At 38.0% G+C, this 21,927-nt stretch overlaps 1 protein-coding gene across 1 annotated transcript in view; it reads right to left on the bottom strand.

Moving 5' to 3' along the window:
* Positions 1 to 21,927, bottom strand: part of trio (trio Rho guanine nucleotide exchange factor) — a 1,596,874-nt gene that overhangs the window by 1,224,998 nt on the left and 349,949 nt on the right. The window contains exons 5-7 of the mRNA XM_067140202.2: positions 12,785 to 12,977; positions 9,055 to 9,168; positions 4,926 to 5,125 (exon numbers count right to left, since the gene is read on the bottom strand). Of these exons, the coding sequence (XP_066996303.2) occupies positions 4,926 to 5,125; positions 9,055 to 9,168; positions 12,785 to 12,977 (507 nt within the window). The remainder of the gene's footprint in view (positions 1 to 4,925; positions 5,126 to 9,054; positions 9,169 to 12,784; positions 12,978 to 21,927) is intronic.

Here is a 21,927-nt window from a genome sequence, read left to right as displayed (position 1 = left end):
TAAGTTTGAGTGGTGTCTTTAAAAGTAGGAAAGATCACAATATCAAGATAAATTTGGAATTCAAGAGGACAAATTAGGGCAAATATTTGTTTATAGGAAGGGGATTTAGGGATTGGAATAACTTACCAAGGGAGATGTTCAATAAATTTCCAATTTCTTTGAAATCATTTAAGAAAAGGCTAGGAAAACAAAAGATAGAGAATCTGCCACCTGGGCGACTGCCCTAAATTCAGATCAGTATTGACTGAGTGATTGATTGACGTGGGAAACCGCTTGCTGATGGTGAGTTCTTGAAAGAGACTTTCTTATTGACATCTGACACATTATTTGAAGACTTCCCTAACAAACAACAAATAATTAACAGAATTAAAGAAATGCCAGCCATCAGAAGTACTGTCAAGCGTTGAATAATAAGTATGAGTGAAGATGTTTCGGAGCAACTGAAAGCTGATTCGGATAACTCCCATATGTATTCAGTATGTCTTAATGAAAGCACAGATGTGACATTACAAGCAAGGATAGCGTTTTTGTCCGATTTCCTTCTGAAAATGTGATGAAGAAGGAATTAGTTCAATTGCTGAGCTTACGAACTACGACAACAGGGAAAGATATAATGAAGGAGAAGCAAGAACTTGTATTAAAAATGGGATTTGACTTACAGAATATTGTGTCTGTGACAAATGATGCTGCCCCAAGTATGGTGGGTGTTCATAATGGGTTTGTGAAATTTCTTCAAGAAAAAGTTAAACACCATATTTTACAGTTCCATCATACTTTACACCAGGAAGTCCTATGTGTGAGAGAAGTTATGCTGTCATTTGAAAGAGTACTCTTGGTATTAACTACAATTGTGAACTTCTTGCCTGCACGTGCTCTAAATAATTGCCAGTTTTTGAAAATGCTACAAGAAGTGGAATATCACAATGGTGTACCTGTAATATACAATAATGTTCGCTGGCCGAGTCATGGGCAAGTACTCCAGAGGCTTGTCGAACTCTTGGACGAAATTTGCTTCTTCATGACAGAAAAGCAGGAGGAATTCCCAGAAATCACAGACCCTATTTGGCTGTGCGATTGAATGTTTCTGCATGATTTTACAGCATTATAAAATGATATGAATAAGGAACTGCATGGAAAGGGACATATTATAGATAGATTGTTTGAGATCATAAAACTTCAAGTATTTGTCAGCGATGTTGGAACAAAATGATATTTACCAGTAAGTACTTTCCTTCACTTAAATTACAACTTGAACTGATGTCAAATTTTGCAGATCAGTTAATATTCGAAAACACAAAAAGCATTTGTAAAAAGTATATGGACGTCTTTCAAAATTCAAAACAAATAATTTCCATGAGATTTTTTCCCAATTTTGAGTTTTGGAGAAAACATTGCACTTTATTACAAAACTTCATATTGCACAAATGAATGACATTAAGGTGAATTTTTTATTGACCCTTTTGAAATGGAGTTGATTGAATGTCAAGAAAGCAGTAGATGGGTGAACAAATTTGTACAAATTGGTGAAGCATTGGTGAAAATCGAGTGTGCTGTTGATGGTGAATACTCTCTCCAGAAGCCAGAGAACTTAATACTTGAACAGTGGGACAGCCTTCCACAAAAGTTTTCAGCTATGAAGTAACTTTCTACAATGTTGCTTACTTTGTTTGGGTCACCATACGCCTACGAACAGCTATTATCTACAATGAAGGTTGTGAAGTCAACAGTTAGAAACTATCTTGGTTCAGACCTAAGTGCTTCTTGTGAGTTATTGAAGACAACAAGTTATGAACCTAATATAAATCAAATGGCTACTAAGATTCAGCAAAAAGTTTCACACACTAAATGTGAGAATGATATTTCACTTCTTAAATTCCACTGGCAATTTTTAATTGTTGTATCTAATAACAGTCAATGACAAAGTGTGTTACAATGGGAGCTTATAATATACAAGTATTTTTTGATGTATTTGCAAAATACGACCACGGAACATGCAATCAAATGTATTTAAAAGATATATCTATATATATAAAATAAGAGTTTTGTCTGTACATTGCTCAGAATTTAAAAAGTATGGTATTTCTGCATCAGTCATGTCCACAGTAACAAGGAAATGCACATTTTAATTTTCCGTAATTTCTGTCTGTCTGTCTGTCTGTCTGTCTGTCTGTCTGTCTGTCTGTCTGTCTGTCTGTCTGTCTGTCTGTCTGTCTGTCTGTCTGTCTGTCTGTACAAGCATCACGAGAAAACGGCTGAAGAGAATTTAATGAAAATCGGTACGCAAAGTAGGGGAATAAGTTGCTACAATCTAGGCCATAAATAATTGTAATCACGCTGAGCAAAATGGTAGTTTAGGGGATGGCCTAAAAATTAATTCTCAAATATTTATATTATTAGTGGTCGTATCTTAATGAAAATCGGTATGGAAAGTCGGGGAATAAGTCACTGCAATGTAGGCCATAAATGGTTTTATTCACGCTGAGTGAAATGGTAGTTTTGGGGAAGGCCTAAAATTTAATTCTCATACATTTATATTATTGGTGGTCATATCGATAAATACTACATAACTAAAGTAATACAGTATTAAATTTCCGATCATTTATGTCCTATACATTGTTACAGTACCGGCTATGATCACAGAGATATTCATATTCATATTCATATTCATGAATTTGGATTTTTGTTACTAGGTCCATATCAGTGCCGAGTCACGAGAAAATGGGTAAACAGAATTTAATGAAAATCGGTATGTAAAGCTGGAGAATAAGGAACTACAGTCTACGCTATAAATAATTTTATAAGACGCCCTAATATCACAGAGTCGAAAGAAAACTAAATGTGAAAGCCTACAATATAGAAAGCTCATAAAAGTGATCAACAATAAAATTACATTGACCATTATTTGTTCTGATGTGCTTTGTGTCTTCTGTTGCCACTCATCTCCAATAGATAGGATTACTGCTGCGTACCGAGTTGCTTTTTAATTTTCGTTACATCGCACCGACAGAGATAGGTCTTATGGTGATGATGGGATAGGAAAGGGCTAGGAGTATGGAGGGAAGCAGCCTTGGCCTTAGTTAAGGTCCAGCCCCAGCATTTGCATGGTGTGAAAATGGGAAACCATGGAATACCATCTTCAGGGCTGCCGACAGTGGGGTTCGAATCCACTATCTCACGGATACAAGCTCACAGTTACGCGCCCCTAACCACATGGCCAACTTGCCCGGTCGTACCGAGTGTAACAGCCTGCCTGAATAGCCTTCGAGTTATTCAATCCCTACTCTGAGGCAATGATTGGAATTAGCAGTGTGCATATTTAACGGAATAATGGCAGAGGAGTGTACACGGCTGTCTGCGGCCTTGTCATTCCAGCTCTGGAACTCTGGACTGTTAGATCGGCACCATTGTACTGTTCGCTAAAAGTGAGAAAATGTGCGGTTTTTCATTTGATTGAGTATTTTTTATGATAACATTGCTTTTACTCACTACTTTCCTACCAACGTTTTTGTAATTACCTATGTTGACTTCAGTTAGGAAAACCACAAAGTCAGTCTTTCTGAGAATCCTATAGCGGAGCACGGGTTCATCAGCTAGTATCTAATAAATTAAATTATTAAATAACTAAATAAATGAATAAATAACATACTATGAAACATAATTGGGAATTAGGGAAGGAGGTCATGGGGGGGGGGGGGTGTTGTAGCCAGTTCTTAAAAGAAAATAAGATGTGGCACAATAAACCATTAAGAATAATAAACCAGACTTAAAATGGCACACCAGCTCGAAAAGGTTCGCCATCCCTGCTCTATAGTGTCAAAATTTTAGCACAAAAGGAGCAACCAGAGGTACCGTGATTCAATTCTGCATCCTTGAACACGGAAAGCGAGTTCCTAACCAACACAGTTAAGCAATCGTTCAGTATGAACTTCATCTGATTGCTTAGCCAATGCTTATACCATGAAAGGTTCCTTTCTTTAATGAACTTAGTCAAGAGTGCATGTTTAAAGCAAGATACAACACTGGTAATCATTTCGAATCTATTTTGTTGCCTGAAGTGTTTGCAAATGACCAATACATTCAGTAAAGAACATATTACTGACTAATCACAATTAATTTTGGAGAATACATTTTTCCTTCACTTTTTCTGAACTGGTGCAAGTAATATCCAATCAGTGGGTTGTGTCAGTTCTTCCATCTTATGTAGAGCATTTGCTGTTTGTTCTACATTGCATGTGTTGTTTGTCTTTACAGTATGTAATAAGATGTGACCCAACTCTATGAATGACATATGTCGGACTTGCAGCACTGTTTTCATTTGTTTTATGTCGCACCGACACAGACAGGTTTTATGGTGACTATGCAATAACAAATGGCTAGGACTGGGAAGGAAGCAACCATATCCTTAATGAAGGTACAGCCTCAGCATTTTTGCCTGATGTGAAAATGGGAAAACACTGCAAGCTGACAACTACACAGCATAGCCAAGTCACTTGGATGTGGCACTGTGTTGCTGACACTTACTGCCCTTGTACACATGTAAATATTACTATTGCGGATTTCTCATCTTTCATTCACTTGGTTCTCCAGACAGGTATAAATTTGAAAAGTAAATTTATCTTTCTATGTGTATTTTACAAATGTCAAGAAGTATTCTTACGAATCTCATAGCAGCGGATTACTTTGCAAAGTATTTTCCTCTAGTCATGAAATATCAACTTATGCAAATAGAATGGGTTCCAGAAATCATCACGTATTCCCATCGTCATTCCAAAACATACAGAATGTTATGCTCTAATATGTGAAACATATTCTGTACCCTACATTTTGAACAAATCACTTATATTGCAATGTAATAAAATTAATCCCTTTTTTATGTAAAATATCTGTGACAAACATAACCTAAGTAAAAAAATGTATAAGGGAACCTTTGTAACAGTCTTTGACCTATAAGGTCAATGTCCTCTACAGGAGCTTTGAGAATTTTTTTCTTCATCTCATTGTGAAGATCAATCCCATGCTTTGCACCTGCAACATCATCTGCAAAGTCATTTCGACTAAGGTCTTCTTGAAGATCATCCAGTCGGTCTAAAAGATCAGCAGCCTGCCAGACAAAATCTTCCAGTGCCTGAAAAGGAACGAATACATTTACTTCTACGCACTCAAAGATGATCACCTAAAACATTTTTGGAAATTCAATTTGTAACTATAGCACATCTGAGTAAACCAAAATAAGAGTCATGATATCTGTAGAGCATTGTATGAATGAGAATTGAATGTCAGGTAGGGAATATGAATATATGACTTCATTTGTCACTGTGTGTTCCTTTCCATGATTTATTTTGAAACTGGAATAGGGAGACCATTTCAAGTAATTAAGGTGCTTATTCTCCTGCCTTAAAGTAGAGTCTCTATATAATGGAAGTAGTATGCTTCATTATCAACAGGGCACTCTGTGCAAGAAATCTATGAGAATTTAAAATTGATTCTCAGCAAATTGAAATACAATGATCACAAGTGGGTAATATACAGTTATCTGAAAGTTATTTTCATGCTTCTTTGAACAGAAAGGAGAAAACACCAAATTCTTTCATCTCTTGTGGCTCTGGGATAGATGAAATAGAAGCCAACAATGGAAGAAAATGGAATGGCTATGTAGGGTAAATTTAGAGCCTAGAAGGAAAAATTATTCTGCGAAAGTTTGATTTACTGGAAGAACTCCTCCTCCTCCTCCTCCTCCTCCTCCTCACATCAAGCTCAGACTAATGGAGCAACTTGTCAAGGCCTAGTCAAGAGAAGGAGAATGTTTTAAATATACATTAATTTCTAGGGATATCAGAAGGAAACGTAAAAGACGGTGTGTTCAGATACACTAGTGGAAATGGAAAGTGTTACACCATGAACACCTTGACCGAATGCCACCAAACTGATACCCCAGTATTTCCATGCCTGTGAGATATGTTGATTAAAATTTCATCCTCATACCTAATTGTTAGTACAAGAAAAACACCATTCCCAAAGATAGGCATAGAATCTCAAGGATATTATAATAAAACCACCTATTCAATACTTTCCTCTTTTAATGTGGTTTGAATCTACATGAATTATTATTAACGTTTGTATGCTATACTATATATGGTTTAAAAGGTCCCAAACCTTGACCTAAAGGTTGTCTACAGGCTGAAGATGCCCAAATAATGGGTGAAACATGTACCTGACCTGATAAGTCTACATAAATTCATGTAGATTCAAACCACATTAAAAGTGGAAAGTTTTGAACAGGTGGTTTAATTATATTATCCTTGAGATTCTATGCCTAGCGTCATCTTCAATACGGAACAATAATGAGAGTTGTTACTTGTAATTCCTGAAGATGGCGGCTGGTGTGTGTACGTGATGGCTGTTGGGTGTGTCCAACGTTACTGTATCTTTTCAGGTAGTTTGCAACACAACATGCCTAGAGGATGTGCATCACCATCTTTTGGACTTTGTGAAAGGTCGAATCATTGGCATGAGGGATGTGGGAGAATCATACTGATGGATTGCACAGACAGTTGGCTGTATTACAATGACTGCAGAATGAGTAGTGACGAGATGAACTCAGGACAACAGTGTGACACGAAGAGCAGGCACACATCCTTCCAGAAGGACTACACCACGAGAAGATCGTAGGATTCTTCGGCTGGCTCTGACGGATGACAACAGCTGAAATCCGGACAGAGGTTACAGGCAGAGTGTCACCACAAACCGTCTGGAACAGATTACTGGAAGCTAGGTTGAGATCTCGAGTTGCCATGCATTGTTTACCACCGAAACCAAACCACAGACAATGGCAACTTGCATGGTATAGAGCCAGTGTCATCTGGGACATTGAGTGGCATTCTATGGTGTTCAGCAATGAGTCTCCCTTTTGTTTATGGCAATCAGATCGACATGAACATGTCCATAGATGACCTGGTGAAAGGTCCCAGGAAACAGTGATTATCAAGGTGCATACCTCTTCAACTCCTGGAATCGTGGTGTGGGAAGCAATTGGATATGACAACAGGATGGATCTGGTACTTGTTGAAGGCAAGAATGGTAAACCCTGTTGTCATACTCTTCATGACGAGAGTACCAAATGGCATATTCAAGCAGGATAATGCAAGAGCCCACACTGCAGTTCACACCAGAAATGCCTTGAGGCCTTGACTGGCCTGCCCGGACCCCTGATTTGTCACCCATAAAGCATGTCTGGGATGTGATGGGAAGGTGCATACGGTCATGCCAGCCTCCAACTAGCAATCTTCGTGAACTGATACAGCATATGTTTCAGGTATGGCAAGAAATCCCTCAAGATGACATTCGGAGGCTGTCTGCTTCCATGCCACACCGAATACAAGTGTATTTGTGCCCGTGGGGGTCATACCTCATACTGATGATGATGATGATGATGATGATGATGATGATGATGATGATGATGATGATGATGATGATGATAGACAGTTCCGAATGGACTGACAGTTTAATCATTTAATACCTGTTATGTGATGAACATCTACACAAAGTTTGATAAATAACTGAGTGGTACTTCATTGTGTAACACTTTCCATTCCTGCTAGTGTATTTGGAAAGTATTTTCCAATTAAATCTGAAAAAGGGAATAATGGTTCAGTAACTAATCAGGAAGCCTGGAAGGCTTTCAAGGAAGTTGTACAGAAATTTTCTAGGAATTACAGGGACCTGAACGTCACGTGTTTAGTGGAAAACAAGCTAATAAATTACAAAGATTTAGATTGTTCAATATGGCTGAATGTGCAGTTCTTGCATTCTCATTTCCACTACTTCCCCAAAATTCTTGGTGCTGTCAGTGGAGTGTAGGGCGAACAATTTCATCAAGATATCAAGGAAATGGAACACTGCGATACCAACGTACATGGAATGTCCACATGATTGCAGACTGCTGTTGAATGCTGCAAAGAGAACTGTCACAGGATACTTAGTACAAGAGAAGTACCAGGAGGAGTTGTAAGGGAAAATGTAGGAGCCATTATCATGATTTGTACAGATAAAGGTTTAGGAATGGTTTTCTGCCAAAAAAAAATATTGATATGAAACAATTCTTCTTCTTCTTCTTCTTCTTCTTCTTCTTCTTCTTCTTCTTCTTCTTCTTCTTCTTCTTCTTCTTCTTCTTCTTCTTCTTCTTCTTCTTCTTCTTCTTCTTCTATGTTTCTGCTTATGCAGGTTGTTCAAATTCTTAGTTTACTTTTGTAAAAGTGCATGCTTCCACCTCAGTATGTATAAAGAAACTCCTTTCCGACATGTTTATAAGTCACATTAGCGAACTGTGACCTGACAGAAGTTTGCTATTGAATTTTGATAACCTTAGGGCAATCCATGAAATGATGTTTAGTACAGACCACTAGAAATAATTTTTAGAGACTACTTATTGAGGAAAGGAAAGTAATCCAAGTGTTGAATGCAAAATTGATTTAAAACATTTAAAAAACAGCAAATGTATGCAAATTGTATATTAATAAAATTAGAACTAAGAACCTCAACAGGACAGTGGTTATAGTTAAAAATTGCCTTCCTTCACTTTTATACCTTCAGAGCTCTGTAAACAACTGCTATGGAATGAGAGAGAGGAGATATGAGAACCAGACAACCCAGGAGATGATTTCTAAGTAAGAGGCAACTGCCCTTTTACAAAATGGTCACCACACGCTCTCTCAAGAGTGGCTAAGGGATGAACCATGGCTAGCTGTGGTCTAAAACTATTTCATAAAACTAAGATTACTTCATCAGTTTGCCTGGCATCAGACTGGAATGGCTGATTATCTGGGTAACAAATAATAGTGTTGAAACTAAATTCATGAGCTACGGTTTTAAAACATTATTACATCATAAAAGAACGTCTACGAACATCCTAAGTAGTGTTGTATTGTGTACACCTTTCATAGAACCTTCCCTGATACTGAGATACATATGCTATTATCTAATGTTTCTCATTTTTTAATCACTTGATTCTGCAAAGAGGTATACATTTGGAAAGTAAATTTATCTTTGTATTCTTACCAATCTCATATCAATCCACTGAGAATGATCATAATGCAGTGTGCCTTCCAAGTCTCCCGTTAATTGTGATGTATCAATTATCTTTGGTAAGGCCTCTACACCAATCATACTGGTCTGAAACGCAGAGCAAAATAAAAAATTACACAAATAACACAGAGTTATTCAAAATAAACATAAAGGTACTGAACATTATTTTTTAATGCATTCAAATGGATGCTGAACTCTTAAGCAAAACATTTTCACAAGTTTACATGGGTAAAGTTTTGTCAAAATTTAATTCTGGAATTACAATAGACACTTTTTATTTGCAGAAAAATCTTAATATTTGCATTTATATTACAACAGAACATGTACAGTAGGTGAAAATCTACAACAGGCTGAGGGGTTGAAATACACATCCAAACCCCATGGTGCAATGGCCCCCAAGGACCATTGCCTACCAAGCGACCGCTGCTCAGCCTGAAGGCCGGCAGATTACGAGGTGTCATGTGGTCAGCACGATGAATCCTTTCGGCCATCAGTAATGATAAGTCATATTAAGGCTTCACAAACAGAAATGGCATTAAAAAATGCAAATGCTACATTAAAAATATAAACAGAAACTAGTTACTACAGTTTATACATTTCCCTGTTGCATAATACATCGTTACTCATTAACTAATGACAACTTAAATTTTCTAAACTCTCGTTCTTATTCTCCATAATTCGGTTCCAATTTTCACATGAGAAAAGAAGATAAGAATGTTGAATGTTGATGTTTTTGTTGTTGTTGTTGCTGTTGAGTAATTATGTTTTAACTTTACTTTATTAACACATGTAATGTTAAGCTAGTAGTAAGCCCAACCTATGGTATTGTAAGCAGCAGTGTTAAGCAGTGGAAATACTATAGTTGTATGTGAATTTGTATAATTATGATGATGCTGAATTTAGAATGTTAAACTAGTACGTAGTATTTCTTGTAATATTTTCTTTACATGGAATTGCTTGTTGTACTCTTGTTGTTGTCATTGTTGTGTAATTAACTTTACATTATTATTACACTATAATAATAATAATAATAATAATAATAATAATAATAATAATAATAATAATAATAATAATAATAACAAAATTATTATTTAGGAGTGACACTTGACTCCAAGCTCACATTCTGGAATCATATTCAGAGAGCAACAGATAAGGCAGAAAAATACACGATTGCACTTAGCAGACTGATGGGAAAAATTAAAGGTCCAAAATCCAGTAAACGACGTCTTCTCATGTCGACAGTTCAGTCAGTGCTCCTGTATGGCTCTGAAATCTGGGCTGAATCCTTGAGATTTGATTGGTATAGGACAAGGATAGCTGCCATACAACGGAAAGCAGCTTTACGTATTGCAAGTGCATACTGCACGGTTTCCGAACCTGCAATCCTCACGGTGGCAGCAATAGCCCCAATAGACCTACTTGCACTGGAGCGACAAGAAATTTGGCGTACCCAAGGAGAGCTGGGAAAGAAATGTGCAAAGAAGCGTGACTTCAGTCAACGGATTAGGCGATGGCAACTCAGATGGGAAAGTGACCCTCGGGGTAAATGGACCAAGCGACTGATACCACGCTTGGATATCTGGGTTGAAAGGGTTCATGGTGAAGTAAACTATTACCTCACACAGCTTCTAACAGGACATGGATATTTTCAGAAATTCCTGCATACAGTGGGCAGAGCAAGTGACGCAGCATGCATATACTGTGATGACATCGATGACGTATTTCACATCATCTTTGTGTGCGGCCATTGGATGATACAGAGAAGATGTGTGGAAACTGAACTAGTTGAACTGACAGCTACGAAACCAGGAATCCTGGGATCGCATGGCAGTGTATGTGAAGGATGTCCTTCGTCAGAAGAAGAAGGATTTGGAAGCGTACGAACGTTCGTAAAGGAGAAATGAAGAAAGAAGAAGTCTTAAAGACAAAGCAAGCATGATATCACCCTGAAGTAATGCGAGAGCGGTTCCGGGGTGATGATACACATCGTGGGAAAAGGGTGTGTGGTTTTTAGTGGGTAAGAATCCCACTAACTTGTGGAGTGCAGACCCTTCACAAGCGTCTTTTGAATATTTTCCATAGTCCCTCGTAAGAAAAAAAAACACCTGTGTGGCAAGTAATACATGCATACTACAACTACTCAGGCTCATTGCCAGGGTACATATAGAAAATGTTACAAGGAGTGTTTCTGATGATCATAATTATCATTAGTAATGATGATGTATACTGTATTTTTATAAAAGTTTCCAAATGGAAGACATATCACTTGGTGAACTTGTATGATAACAGGCTAACTATCAAGAATACACAAGCTAATGACAACAGTGACAACAGAGAAAATGGACCAGGTACCCAGTAACACAAAAATTATAGAAGAAAAAAAAAAAAAAAAAAAAAACCACTGAGAGCAGAAAGAAAACTTTGAATACAAAAGGCCTGAGGAATTAGACAACAGACATTGCTGAAACTATGAAAGAGAAACACAAAATATATTAAAAGATTATTACAAATATAACTAAGCTCAACAAAGAAAAAAGTGTTGGTACGTAATGAAATGTTCAGTTACTACAGACAGAGAATAGATACCTGTATCAAAGTTTTAGGGCTGTTCATTGTATTCATCAGATTGTGTAATACTTGTTTCCAGCAATTGAGAAGTCGATGGATGTCACTGACACTGGCTGTTTGGTTGATCACTTGAACAGTTTAATCACAGCTTCTGCAACATGCATTTGAGCAATGTCATGCTAAATGATTGGCTCATTTCTACAGGATGTGTCTGCATTATTTCCTCAAGGACACAGACTGAGTTCCAATAATTCCATGCAATACCCACCCTTCATTTTACATGACAATGCTCAAGCGTATGGTGCTAAACTGCTCAATCAAGGAGGTTAAAAGTGCTCGACTATCCCCGTTACTTCCCTGATTTACACCCCTGTGATTTTTATTGGATTCCTAAGGTTTAAAAAAATCAGTTTGTAGTATTTGATTCAGAACTATTCCAAACATTCCTTAGGTAGTAGGTGGATCTGTAGAAGTGATCAAGTGAGCATGCATTGCCAATGACATGCTATGACTTCCACATTGCTTATAACAGGAATCACACAACATTGGTGACTGTCAAAGGTAGTAAGACTTTAAAGCAGGTATAGTATTTACTCTGTATCTGCAGTAATCACAGTTAACTTCAACCTAAATGCAAAGAGGCCAGGCATAAAATCTTCAAGTACTTGCAAACTGAACTGATATAGGATGCAGGATTGGACCTCAAGATCAGTAAAAATATACAGTAGGGAAATGATCTGAGTGAAATTTGATCTGGAAGAAGGAACTACCAAGGAATTGTACAGAGGTTACATATAAAGTGTATTATTGCCCGATACTAACATCTACAGCGGACACTGACAAAAAGACAGAAGAGTAAACTACAGAAAATGGAGCAGTATGTACGGATTTCTCTATAAATTAATCTTGTCTTTAATGTGATACTGAACTGAACAAGTATGAACAATTACGTGTAGTTAGCATTTTGCTATTAATGTGTATCACATAAAACACATTTATCCAGTTGGTGTTTACTTTGTTTTGTTTTTTTAACTTCAAACTACATTTCTCTAAAAAAAAAAAAAAAAAAAAAAAAACAACACTTAAATCATTTTTACATTGTGCTTTTCATACGCTATTGTGAAAGGATACAGACCTCAAATTTACATTTATGGCTGCCCAGCGAGGTGCGTTGTTTCTGCCAGAAGTTGTCGGGCTTGATGATGTAGGCAATGTGAACCGAGCCCGGGAAGTGCTCCTGCAGCACCTTGAGAATGGGCTTCACAGAGTTCCAGGTGGCTCCCCGCATGTCGATCACCACCGTGAAGCCCTGTTCACGAACCTCTTCACTGCAAAACAAACATGCATATTTTAAAATAGCTTCCTTAAATCAATTATCCAAGTCAATGACAGTGGCCTCTTCAGTATACCAGAGTACAAACAACAGAACACCATTTGGCAAACAGACACATTATTCTAACCAGAAATTAAAAGAGTAACTTTAGATTTTCCACCGTCTTTATGTACACCCATGATTTATTTATTCATTAATTCATTTATTCTATGTATGTATGTATGTATGTATGTATGTAGACCCAGGTCTACTAATGATTGATTTAACTATATTGTAAAAAGTATAAAATTGTTATATAGTCACCTTTCCATTGAGGTGGTTGGGTTTTTGAAAGTAAATCTTTAAGGCCTATGTCTTTACTGCAACTTTCTTTACGTCCCAGCCGACACAGCCAGGTCTTATGACGGCGATGTGGTAGGACAGTTCAAAGAATGGGAAGAAAGCGGCCGAACTGTTAGTTCATCTCTCAAGATGCATAACCAAATTTATGCTGGAAATTAAATGCCAGTGTCAAACCCAGACTTCTAGAACCAGAACCAAGGAACTAAGCCACTATGAAGTTCTAGAAAGATAAAAATGGCTAGCATGTCAATCCTCGAAGAAAAAAAAGCACACTCTTACAGTCCTCAGCACTTCTAATACTAAAAAGTATGCCTTTAAATCATATAATGTTTGACACTCTTCCAATTCCATGACAAACTCTATCACAAAAAAAAAAAGAAAAAAAGAAAAGAAATACCACCATTTATTTTAATTTCTTCCTGCCTCTCCATAAAGCTTACCAAAGAAACACAAAACGAATAATATGTACACAATAACTCATCTAAAAAAAATCAACACTCTCTATGTGACATGCTATCAAATTTGGGATAGGATCAGATTCTAAATTTTCTCTGGGTTACAAAATGTTAGCCCAAGATATACAAACTTTGGTTATGATGCTAACGGCAGTTGTTAATATTTTAAAGGGCCAAACATTGATGTCATCAGTCCATAACACAGAACTTTATTAATTACCAGGATATGGCACCTTTTTTATTTTATGTTTTATACAATTTGCTTCACGTCGCACCAAAAAAGATAGGTCTTATGACAATGATGGGATAGAGAGGGCTAGGAATTGGAAGGAAGTGGCCATGGCCTTAATTAAGGAACAGCCCCAGCATTTGTGAGGTGTGAAAATGAGAAACTACTGAAAACCATCTTCAGGGCTGCCAACAGTGGAGTTCGAACCCATTATCTCCTGAATGATGACATATGTTGACAAAAACTAGGTGCTACAGAAGGGTTAATAAATATGATGATAGTCGTGGTGGTCATGGAGGTGGTTGATTAAAAATGAAAAACAATGTGATAATCAGCCACTATGGTGAAGAAAAAGTACAGACAAACTGGGAGGATACAGCTTACCACAGTCTTCTTTCAATGACAGCTTAATTTCAAATCATCCACTGTGCTGTTTGTAACAACTCTCAGCTTAATACAATTATAATTTGTTTTACATTGCACTCACACATATATGTCTTACGGTGACGATAGGATAGGAAAAAGCTAGGAGTGGCAAGGAAGCGGCCGTGGCCTTAAATAAGGTACAGCCCCAGCATTTGCCGGGTGTGAAAATGGAAAACTACAGCAAACCATTTTCAGGGCTGCCGACAGTGAGGTTTTTTTTTACGTCGCACCGACACAGATATGTCTTATGGCGACGATGGGATAGGAAAGGCCTAGGAATGGGAAGGAAGCAGCCGTTGCCTTAATTAAGGTACAGCCCTAGCATTTGCCTGGTGTGAAAATGGGAAACCACAGAAAACCATCTTCAGGGCTGCCAACAGTGGGGTTCGAACCCGAACAGTGGGGTTCAAACCCTCTATCTCCCGAATGCAAGCTGACAGCTAAAAGACCCAAACCATGCAACCACTTGCTCGGTCAGTTTAATACAGAGTTCCACCAAGTTTTCATATGCTCTTCATTCAAAATTAGATACGCACAGTAATGTTTAGATCTTAGTTCTGATGTAAAATCAATTATGCTCAACAAATATCAATGTCAACTTCAGTAGTGTAATGGTTAGTTGCTATCGTCAGAGGTTTGGGTTCAATTCTTGGTACTGCCAGAAATTTAAGATTGGCAAGAGGACTGATAAGGGGTTAGAAAGGTATACAGACAGCTCACCTCAATTGGGGGTGTGCCTGAAAAGAGCTGCACCACTTCGGGATGAGGACACAAATTTACACATTTTACCAATTATTAATAGGACCCAGGTCTACTAATGATTGATTTAACTATATTGTAAAAAGTATAAAATTGTTATATAGTCACCTTTCCATTGAGGTGGTTGGGTTTTTGAAAGTAAATCTTTAACAGTCCATGTCATAGGAAGTCGTCAATTAAAAGATCTGTGGTACACATTTAGCGTTTACCAGACAAATAAAACTAAAACTCAGTCGAACAGAGTTCCAATTTCTCCGACATCTTGTACGGTAAAATGGAACGTCAAAATTGACATGCAGCTTAAATAGAATCAAATATAAATGTCTGCACAATGGTAGGTAAGGCTAGGATTAATGGTATTTGTCTTGATATGGGAAGTGTACGAACAGGAGGTTACCGACATCCATATATATATTTTTTTTTTAACTTTCTCTGCTTTGCATTAAGTAATTCAAAACATTATATTCCTTCACAAATAGCAAAGTTACCTCTATGAAAAGAGTGATGACGACGATGATGATGATTTTTGAAACAATGCAGTTCTATCCTTTGCGCAGACATTTTACAGCAGAAGCATAGAAAGTACAAATCTATGACATAATTATATGATTACTCATCAACTCCAGCAATGGAAAAGGTGACTATATAAAAAATTTATACTTTTAAAATATAGTTCAATCAATCAATCAATCAATCAATCAATCAATCAATCAATCAATCAATCAATCAATCAATCAATCAATCAATCACCACTGATGTGCATTTAAGGCACATGCCCAAGAGGCAGATTCCATATCTGTTTTTTTAACTAGCCTTTTCATAAATAATTGCAAAGAATCTGGAAATTTATTGAACATCGACCTTGGTAAAATATTCCAATGCCTAACTCCTCCTCCTATAAATGAATCTTTGCCCCAATAAGTCCTCTTGAATTCCAACTTTATCTTCATATTGTGATCTTTCCTACTTTTAAAAACACCACTCAAATTTATTCATCTACAAATGTCATTCCATGCCATCTCTCCACTGACCGCTCAGAACATACCACTTAGTCGAGCAGCTCGTCTCCTTTCTCTAAAGTCTTCCCAGCCCAAACTTTGCAACATTTTCGTAATGCTACACTTTTGTCAGAAATCACCCAGAACAAATCGAGCTGTTTTTCTTTGGATTTCTTCTAGTTACAAGTAATGAAAATCATTACTAATTTCTTCCAGTTTTCACATCAAGTAATCCTGGTGAAGGTCCCATGCACTGGAACCAAACTCTAGTTGGGGTCCCACCAGAGACCTATAAGCCCCATCCTTCACATCCCTACTACAACCCTTAAATACCCTCATAACCATGTGCAGAGATCTGTACCCTTTTTATTTACAATACCATTTATGTGATTACCCGAATGAAGATCTTTCCTTATATTAACACCAAGGTACTTACAGAGATCTCCACAAGGAAAAATGAAATGGCGTATGGCTTTTAGTGCGGGGAGTGTCCGAGGACAAGTTCGGCTCGCCAGATGCAGGTCTATTTAATTTGACTCCCGTAGGCGACCTGCGCGTCGTGATGAGTATGAAATGATGATGAAGACGACACATACACTCAGCCCTCTGTGTCAGCGAAATTAACCAATTATGGTTAAAATTCCCGACCCTGCCGGGAATTGAACCCGGGACCCCTGTGACCAAAGGCCAGCACGCTAACCATTTAGAAACTGAGAGGATTCCTCCTTCTTTTTTTTTTTTACGTCGCACCGACCGCGGCGTTTGCATTCGCCTGGTGTGAAAATGGAAAACCACGGAAAACCATCTTCAGGGCTGCCGACAGTGGGGTTCGAACCCACTACCTCCCGGATGCAAGCTCACAGCTGCGTACCCCTAAACGCACAGCCAACTCACCCGGTGCTCATAGTAGTGAAACTCACAACCTGACTCTTAACCCCGCCTATCATCATACCACTGCCTGCTGTCCATCTCACAACTTATTTGTTCTCGATTACAGTAATAACCTGAAAGGCTCGGTCAAGCAGCAGGGAAACCATTCTGGAGGGTAATAAGGAAAATTAGAAAATAGGGGGATGAAAGAAATAAATAGCGTTTTGGGCAAATCAGGTGAACTCATAGTAGAACCCAGGGAATCACTGGCCAGGTGGAAGTAATATTCTGAAAATCTTCTCAATCTAAAGGTAAATACTTCTGTTGAAGTTGCGAACGACCAAGCTCATGGGGTGGCCTTTCAATTACTTGAGGTCAGCACAATATGTGGATTCCTCCAAGCCTTTTCTGATGCCAATTTATAGTTTATTGGAGTGTGAGGATGATGACTCCCATATGGGGGTTTCCAAGTGTACCTCACATCCCGGGTCCGAACCATATAAGGGTCCGATGCCAAGCCCGGAATTATAAAAAGTTAACTTCTCAGATTGCTGACGTTCACAATGGCAATTTTTTGGTAATAATGGAATCGATTGGCAAATGTGATGATGCAACTCGTGAATAACTTGCCCAAGTAGAAGAAAACCAACTGAAAGGCCAAGCTCACTATCTATCAAGGTACCTACTCTCAAAAAGAATATTTCCCAATGTTGTGAAAAGCTTTTGAAAAGCATTCTGAATCAAAGAGAAGAGGCATTTCTTTTATTTCCGTAGGCCTTCTCCTTCAACAGTTCAACTACAATTGTTATATCGAATTCCCGTTGCTTTACAATTAACTACAATTGTTATATCGAATTCCCGTTGCTTTACAATTTTATATTATTAGTTTCAATAACGAATTTTCATTGCTACAGTCGTTCTTTGTTTTGAAAACTTTTCTGGTTTTACCAGACCTATGTAATGTAACTTTAAATAAGAAAACAAACAGGCCTAGGCCTAACTGGTTTTTATTGTTGACTTCTTACATTTGTGAAACAATCCTACAAGAGATACACTTGAATTAAATAGTCCATACATACTGATTAATGAATAACATGTTAGTTCCAAATCAATTTGTAAATACTGTAATCAATGTTAAGTTTAAATTGTGTGTGATATTCAAATTTAATTTTAAAGACTTTATAGACTTACTGTTATCCACTGTAAAGTACAAATGTATGCAATTATAGTACAGTACTGGTTTATTAGGGTATTATTAATGTGTAATATTTCTTACAGTGAAATCGCCTTCCGCACAGGTCACTGACATGGAGACGGGGTGCCATAAACAAATGGGAGGGTGACCAATTACGTTCTCTCTCCATTAAAAACAAGAAAATATGAGAAAACCACGTAAAGAAGGGGCCCGCTTCAAATTCTGGGTATCGGGCCCACATTTCAATGTGAAGGCCATGGTGGGGATGAACTGGCCTTAACAGATTTTACGTAGCAATATACTTTAAGGGGACGTAATGACGCAGTTAAATCTTCCGTATAATGATATTTATCTGTTTATTACTTTACACGATTTCTGAAATGTCCTTTCTTGCCGAAGATTTTTCTAACTGAGCAAAGATTGTTATTCTTTCCCATTTAAAAAAATACATATTAGCGAATATATCTATACTAAAATCTCGAAAATCATTCATACCAAAATTATGTCAAAAGGTAACATTTGGCACTTACGGGAAAATTTTTCAAATATTCCTCATCTACACATTTTTCGAAAAAATATTTTGTGCTAGACAGACTTGCAGAGTGAAGTACAGTAAGAATGATAATGATGAGTCAAAATACAAGAAGTGGTCCCCCTATTTCACTAACATTGCTCAAATAAAAATATTATATTTTAATTAACAGTACTACATAAAATATATGTAACTTCGTATACCTAATTCAAAATATAACAAAACATAAATAAATTACATTTTATGCAGCATTTCAAAATAAATTTAATAAAGCTATAAATATAAGTTGGAAATTCTATACAATACATAAACAAGAACGAACCATTAAATGAAAAATATGACACTCAGAAGGCATATTTTATTAAATAAATAATCAATTTTAATACATGTACAGACTTCATCATCTGATTGCTGCAACAAGCCAGCGTCCATAACATGCTGCCGAAAATTGAGAGTCACGGGTTAAAACAGAATCTGTAAAATGTAAGGTTTCCTGTTTTGTAAAGTATATCACGAATTTTACTGTCACAAGGAACTTGCTGTACCGTGTGGCAGGTACCAGGCTGCTCTAGGCAATCTATACCATAGATTTACAGGATTTTCTTTGATTATCTTGGATTTCCTTATGACTCCAGATGATAGCCTATAAAAACAATGACCGGACGAGTTGGCCGTGCGGTTAAAGGTGTGCGGCCATGAGCTTGCATCCAGGAGATAGTGGGTTCGAATCCCACTGTCGGCAGCCCTGAATATGGTTTCCGTGGTTTCCCATTTTCGCACCACGCAAATGCTGGGGCTGTACCTTAATTAAGGCCACGGCCGCGTCCTTCCAACTCCTAGGTCTTTCCTATCCCATCGTCGCCATAAGACCTATCTGTGTCAGTGCGACGTAAAGCCACTAGCAAAAATAAAAATAATATTCGAAATATATATAAATCCATCCTTTCCGGGTTAAAAAACAAGCGAAAGGGGCAATAAATTCAAAGCTTTGTAGCTGTATAACTACTGTATTTAATAGGAAAACTTAATTTATATTAGACCTACCCGTATTTTAACATGACTGACAATATGAATTACGCGATATTTATTCAGTTTCACAACTATCCAGTAACCCGCTACCTGAAGTTTTAGGTCTATTTGATACAATTACATGAGCACACCCCGTCTGGTGTAATGCCAGTTTCTTCCTGCATTCGTTAGGTGATCGGGAATGGGGCGGGGGAGGGGGGGGGGGGGAGAATTTCAGAGTTTTAGAGTCCTTCAGGCCCGTTACAAAAAACAGGCAACAATTCACTACGCAAACCGAGATTCAGGTATAAGTTGGGTGTTAACTTCTGCGGTTTGACAGCACCGAAGACCTCACACTGTTTCACTTGTCACTCGGGTGCGGCTGGCATATCGAACTAATAATAGACTCCACATGGTTCGCTGAGGGGCAAATTCATTGAATGCGGTGGCAGCGCGTGTTCGACGGCGATAACGTTATCACAGAGCCCAGTGCAGAGCGCCACATCAATACTGCACAGAGCGCCGCTGAACTTGAATAATAATAATAATAATAATAATAATAATAATAATAATAATAATAATAATAATAATAATAAACATTATGTACAAAGAGTCCGTCTCCTTGACTGAATGGTCAGCGTAGTGGCCTTCGGTTCCGAGGCCTCTGAGTTCGATTTCCGGGCGGGCCACGTATTTTAACTACATTTGGTTAATTCCTCTAGCTCAGCGGCTGCGTATTTTGTGATCGTCTTAATACACTTTTTCATTCATACACAATATATCACACTACTAACCACAACAGAAATACGCAATACCGGTAGTGAATACATCTTGATGTATCCACAAAGACGCACACAAAATGCTGTCAGTTGGTACACTTATTTATTTCACCTCAACTTCACACAGACACAGATAGGTCTTATGGCGACGATGGGACAGGAAAGGCCTAGGAATGGAAAGGAAGCGGCCGTGGCCTTAATTAAGGTACAACCCCAGCATTTGCCTGGTGTGAAAATGGGGAAACCACGGAAAACAATCTTGAGGGCTGCCGACAGTGGGGTTCGAACGCACTATCTCCCGGATGCGAGCTCACAGCTGCGCGCTCCTAACCGCACGGCCAACTCGCCCGTTAGTGGATGTACATCACAAGTCATAATAATAATAATAATAATAATAATAATAATAATAATAATAATAATAATAATAATAATAATAATTCGAGCTCGATACTTGCATTATTTACGCATGGGTGAGAGAATATTTTTTCAAGTTATTTCAGTTTATAACACTTGCGTCAATCTCTACCTGTTATCCAGTTGGCGATAGGAAGGGCATCCGGTCGTAAACCTACGCTTTATCAACATTAGTGTCGACCCCAGATTATGGGGAAAAGGCCAGGAAAAAAGAAATACATCATACAAATACCCACCTTCATTGTTCCAAAAATAATGTTGAAATCAAACTACTTTAAGAAATTAATAGAAAACATTCCTCCTCCTACCACGGCTCACAATATTCAGTCTGCAAGCCTCTGTGAATTAACACCGCCACGCTGAGTGGTCCAGACGGTTGAGACACTGGCCTTTTGACCCAAACTTAGGAGGTTAGATCCTGGCTCAGTTCGCTGGTATTTGAAGGTGCTCAAATACGTCGGCCTCGTGGGGATAGCTTTAAAGGCACGTAAAAGAACTCATGTGGGACTAAATTCCGGCAAATCGACGTTTCCGAAAACCGTAAAGGTTGTTAGTGGGACGTGAAAACAATAACATTATTATTAACTAAGCACCTCCACAATATCGAAGAGATTAGCTAGGCGAATTGCAGCACAATCAGCTATGGCTGCTAAATCTGTACTGGGGTGGCAGATGGGTTCGAATCTCCCGTCGGCCATCCTTGAAATGGTTTCCCATGACTTCCCATTTCAACTACAGGCAAATACTTTTGGTATCTTTCTCAAGGCAACGGCCGCTCCCTTCCCCTTCCTAGCCCGTATAATAACACACACAATATATCCACAGACAACACCCTCATACAGTAGTACATGTAGCTCAATCCCCCCCCGCGGTGTACCGTGAAAGCAGCTGCAGAACCGGAGAGCCCAACATGTCCTCGGACACTCCGGGCACTAGAC

Source organism: Anabrus simplex, chromosome 2 (assembly GCF_040414725.1).
Source record: "Anabrus simplex isolate iqAnaSimp1 chromosome 2, ASM4041472v1, whole genome shotgun sequence".
NCBI lineage: Eukaryota > Metazoa > Arthropoda > Insecta > Orthoptera > Tettigoniidae > Anabrus > Anabrus simplex.
This window is presented reverse-complemented; position numbering and strand designations above follow the sequence as displayed.